Here is a 6,015-nt window from a genome sequence, read left to right as displayed (position 1 = left end):
CTACAGAAATCATCATAAACACGATTAAATAAAACACTTTTGAAGGGATTAAAACGCGTGTAATTGTAACTTTGTTTTTGCGCAAAACTTACATTTTTATTATTATTTTAAAGACCGACGTTTAAAGACCCATCCAGATGTCGTGTTCAGGGGGTGTGCAGACGAAATTTGGCATACGTAATTGTTATAATGAAGTTTAGTGCTATATTGCCTCGGAGGTGGTATTTGTTGAAGATAGATAAAAAAGTGTATTATTTAAATATGTAACACTCGCGCTTATCAAAGAAAATACTGCGATGATATATATTATGTGAGTATTGAAAATACTATGAATATCGAATTTATTTAACTTTTACTCAATTCAATGTAGATAATAATACCAGATAATAATAAAACAAGTAATCGGCGATAAAAATGGAGCTAACTGATAACAGTAATAATAATAATAATAATAATAATAATAATAATAATAATAATAATAATAATAATAATAATAATAATAATAATAATAATAATAATAATAATAATAATAATAATAATAATAATAATAATAATAATAATAATAATAATAATAATAATAATAATAATAATAATAATAATAATAATAATAATAATAATAATAATAATAATAATAATAATAATAATAATAATAATAATAATAATAATAATAATAATAATAATAATAATAATAATAATAATAATAATAATAATAATAATAATAATAATAATAATAATAATAATAATAATAATAATAATAATAATAATAATAATAATAATAATAATAATAATAATAATAATAATAATAATAATAATAATAATAATAATAATAATAATAATAATAATAATAATAATAATAATAATAATAATAATAATAATAATAATAATAATAATAATAATAATAATAATAATAATAATAATAATAATAATAATAATAATAATAATAATAATAATAATAATAATAATAATAATAATAATAATAATAATAATAATAATAATAATAATAATAATAATAATAATAATAATAATAATAATAATAATAATAATAATAATAATAATAATAATAATAATAATAATAATAATAATAATAATAATAATAATAATAATAATAATAATAATAATAATAATAATAATAATAATAATAATAATAATAATAATAATAATAATAATAATAATAATAATAATAATAATAATAATAATAATAATAATAATAATAATAATAATAATAATAATAATAATAATAATAATAATAATAATAATAATAATAATAATAATAATAATAATAATAATAATAATAATAATAATAATAATAATAATAATAATAATAATAATAATAATAATAATAATCATAATAATCATAATCATAATCATAATCATAATAATAATAATAATAATAATAATAATAATAATAATAATAATAATCATAATCATAATCATAATAATAATAATAATAATAATAATAATAATAATAATAATAATAATAATAATAATAATAATAATAATAATAATAATAATAATAATAATAATAATAATAATAATAATAATAATAATAATAATAATAATAATAATAATAATAATAATAATAATAATAATAATAATAATAATAATAATAATAATAATAATAATAATAATAATAATAATAATATTGACACACTTTTACACAAATTATCTTACCCCAAATTAGGCATAATATATAGGCCTGTGTTATGGGTTACAAGACAAGGATATATTTAATACAATATACTTACTTAAACATACATAAATACGTATAAAGATCCATGACTCGGAAACAAACATACATATTCATCATATAAATGCTTGCTCCTACCGGGATTCGAACCCGGGACCTCTAGCTGAGTAGGTAGGATCGCTAACCACTCAGCTATACAGGCCGTAACAGTAATATTTTTATTTTCTCACCAACCGACAGACGCTCTCCTGTCAATAGAAAAAAATTATGTAAGTATTCGGGAAAAATATAGTCTAAAATAATCGGAAATGTGTAATCAATCTTAATGACTTCAAAATGAAACAAAAACATATTTATCAATGATTTTCTATCTAGTATTATATTTGTTTACATGAGCTCTTTATTTCCGCTTTATAACTGCTAATTTTATTAATTTTTAACGTGGATATAATACGTTATCTTAAGCTGGAAATGCCTTTCTGTAGACCTATATAAGATGCGCAATTCCACCATACATTAATTTGTTATATCTCACAGCGTTTAAGTTGAAAGCTCCCAGACGCCTTATTTTTTGCGACATCTTCCACAAATATCGTTAAAATATACAAAAACATTACAAATTATATACTTAAACCTTCCTCGAGAACCATGCTCTGTATTGAAGAAAACAGCATGAAGATAGGTGCAGTAGTTATTGAATTTATCGCAAACATACAGACACTCAGACGCGGCGGAGGACTTTGTCTTATAATAAGTAGTGATAATATTAGCTCAAAACAAGGGCCACAAAAGTTTTAGTTGTGGATCACTGGTGCCTGTGGTAAGTAAGAAAATGCCACCTTGAACTAACGTGTTGAAGTTTTTTAACCATTGAGAATATCAAAATATAAATTCATTTACAATCTATAAATCGAATTAAATTCTTTTTTCCTTATTTATAATATAAATGCAAAAGTGAGATCGTTTGTTTTCTACAAACTTAAACATAAAAATTTCAATATTTAATACTAATGTATAATTATTTTTTTCCAAAGTAACTCTATTGCTGGCAGTAAATAGCCAATGCAACCAAGAGAGTCAATTTCCAAAAGCAAAGGCAGCAAGAACAGATAGATGGTTAATATTATGAAAAGCTGTTTTCGACAGCGCCCAACTTGCATGTTCCGGACGGGTAACACAAAAGTTGCTCACCGATTTGGAGGTCGTGAGTCTTTTTTGTGATATAAAACAACAAATATGTAACTTCAATTTCTATTGTTTTCTGACTAAAGCCAAAAAAATTGCTTATAGCATTACTTTATTTATTTTTAGAACTGTAATATTTTTTAGGAAACACTGAAATACTTCCAGATTTGCCCCAAATTGGAATTGAAATATTTTAATTGAAATTTATAATTTAATTTATAATATTGACATACTTTTACACAAATTATCTTTGCCACAAACTAGGCATAGCCTGTACTATGGGTACAAGACAACGATATATTTAATACAGTATACTTACTCAAACATACATAAATACATAATATAAACATACATTACTCGGAAACAAACATCCATATTCATCATATAAATGATTGCACCTACCGGGATTCGAACCCGGGACCGTTAAGCTTAGTAGTCAGGGTCACTAACCATTCGGCTATATGGGTCGTCTAAATTATTAAATGATTTAATTAATATCATATTAATAGTGAAATTAAGTAATTTAAAGGCGTGTTACATATTTTATTCGTTCATTAATTATTTATTTTATTTATTTATTCAAGGTCCACCAACACAGAATACACAAGACAATTCATAAGATTGTAACATAAATTTCAAAAATCGTGTTCCTGCAATTACAGGTGAACACATCATGCACATTAACATACAAACAATTTAGTTGTTTATTATATAAAAGTAAATTGAAGTCCTATAACGCTAACATGTTAAAATAATATAAAAAGATAAATTAATTCTACAAAACATTACAAGCCACATTACAGTCACTTCAATATAATCACTAAAATACTATATAGGTACAATATATTTTGTCAATGCGTTTTTTATTATAAATTAGGTCATTACATTTTATTAATCAGAGTGTCAGGTTTCTCTTAAATTGTGCTAATGTATCTCCAAAAACATCTATAGATCGCTTGTTTGAAATTATAGTGTTGTATTGACGCAACAGCCTATTCAGTGGGGAGTTAATTATTAGTATAGCAATAATGATGTACAACTCCCATGTATATTATATATTTAAAGACAAAAACTCATACCACTTGTTCAAGGGTTCCTCAAATATACGAGTAGTACATCCCGTTAATAAACGAAAAATAAAAGAGTTAATATACGTCCGTGCTATTATGTTTTTATGCCCGCGATTCCTGCTGTTTGATAGCGAACATTATGACTGGTCATTATTTTATCCGTATTTAATTCAAGTCACGTAGCGTCCTGGTTGGATGTTAAATAACATCGTCTGCTAACGTTTGACGCCCGACGAAGCTTCTGTCAGTCTTGATGTTATATTAATTCCTTTTTGCTCTTAATAGTGATTTTCATTATTATAACACTAGAAATAAGGGATTGCTTGTAACTAATTCTAGTAGGCTTCATAAGATACATAATAGCTTTAACGGTAAATGTATACACTTCTTTAATAAAGTCCCAGCCACTGTTCAGGCATTATCTATAAATAAATTTAAATGTTTTATAAAAAAATCGCTCTGTCGTAAATCCTATTACTCCACTGCTGAATATCTAAATGATCGGACAGCCTGGGACTAAATTGTGATTATTTTATAGCGATAGAAATGACTGTACAATATTGTATATTTTTATTGAAAAGAGCGCAAAAAAAGAATGCTGGGAGAGTTTCTTGCGCCGCTTCTTCTCTCTCAGAGAGCCATTTGTTTCCGAAGCGGTGGTAGTATCTAGTAGTATAAGAAATGACATCAAAAAGAATTCTAAAGGAATCAATTTTGAGAAAATAAATGCCTTTTTTATGCCTTTTATTAAGCTCAAACTCAAATACTTTTACAGCCGTTTTCAATTACCTATCTATCCTTAGTTTAACTTACTAGAGGTATACAAATCTATCCTTTTATACTTACTTACATTTCAATAACCTATCGACAGATAATATAACTATATTGGACATAACTATGGATAAATAAGATTTTGTGATTAAACGGTGATAGCAATGTATCCGTAACTAGAGATACGTTATTGAACGGCCGCTAATCAAAATAGGTTTTTTAAATCGCTTATTAAATGACAACGTTTCTCCACAATGCAGTTTTTAAGGAACTTTCTCCCACGTATATATAATAAGTTGTGGAATGAGCTTCCTTGTGTGGTGTGTCTAGGACGATACGACATGGAACACCTTTTGAGAATTGCGCATACACCTTTCTAAAAGGCCGGCACTGCTCCTGTTATTCCTCTGGTGTTACAAGAGAATGTAGAAGGCGGTGATCACTTGATAAAAGCTGACCCGTATTTGTATACCTCAACATTTGGACGATTCGGGACTCAAACCAGCGCTCTACCAAGTTAGTCAAAGTATATTCTTAATATTTTTTTTTTATATCCAAATCTATATACTTGTAATAAATCTGTAGAGATAAAATTTCTGTACAATGAAAAAAAAATATCAAAACTGAGTCAGGGGGACGTAAGAGGAGAAAAAGAACAAGTCTCGATTTTTTTGGAATTTTTTGTTTCTCTGTCTCCTTTTTTGTATGTCTGTTTGTACGGGCTAATCTCTGAAACTATTGGACCGATTTAATTGAAATTTTGCATTATGATACCTTATATCCCCGGACAATATATTAGATACTTTTCATCCCGGAAAACCGAAGAGTTCCCGTGGGACAGTTAAAAACCTCTACTTACTTATATAGCGTAGAACAGAACTAATACACAATATTTAGTAATAGTTGACATGTGGATTTTAGCCTTATATTTCCGGTCAACACTAAGGTGTAATACTTTATATCCAGAAAAATTAAAGAGTTCCCGTGAGTAAGTTAAAAACTATAGTAACGTAGTACACAACATCATATGCACCTAATTTAGTAAAATTTACCACGTTGATACTTTAAATCTTGATCAATGCAGGTCAAGACTTTAAATACTTTTCATCCCAGAAAGTTAAAGAATTCCCGTGGGATAGTTGAAAAACTGAAGTAACTTATTTTGCTTAGTACTCGTACACAATAACTTATTCACATAATTTAATAAAAATTGGGGATTTTGATATGACTTATATTGCCGATGAACATATTGGATACGTTTTATCCTGGAAAATTAAGGAGTTCCCGTTGAAAAAAAAAATA

The 6,015-nt window shown here is 25.4% G+C and overlaps 1 protein-coding gene across 1 annotated transcript; it reads left to right on the top strand.

Moving 5' to 3' along the window:
- Nucleotides 1-414: 414 nt before the first annotated feature.
- On the top strand, nucleotides 415-1,338 carry LOC126975549 (probable serine/threonine-protein kinase clkA; the record flags this gene model as incomplete). The annotated part of the gene is made up of 1 exon (XM_050823478.1): nucleotides 415-1,338. A coding segment is annotated over exon 1 (924 nt), but the record flags the coding sequence as incomplete, so codon positions are not given.
- Between the last annotated feature and the right edge of the window lie 4,677 nt (nucleotides 1,339-6,015).

Source organism: Leptidea sinapis, chromosome 36, assembly GCF_905404315.1.
Source record: "Leptidea sinapis chromosome 36, ilLepSina1.1, whole genome shotgun sequence".
Lineage (NCBI taxonomy): Eukaryota > Metazoa > Arthropoda > Insecta > Lepidoptera > Pieridae > Leptidea > Leptidea sinapis.
Note: the sequence above shows the minus strand (reverse complement) of the source record. Positions and strands in the feature narration are given on the sequence as shown.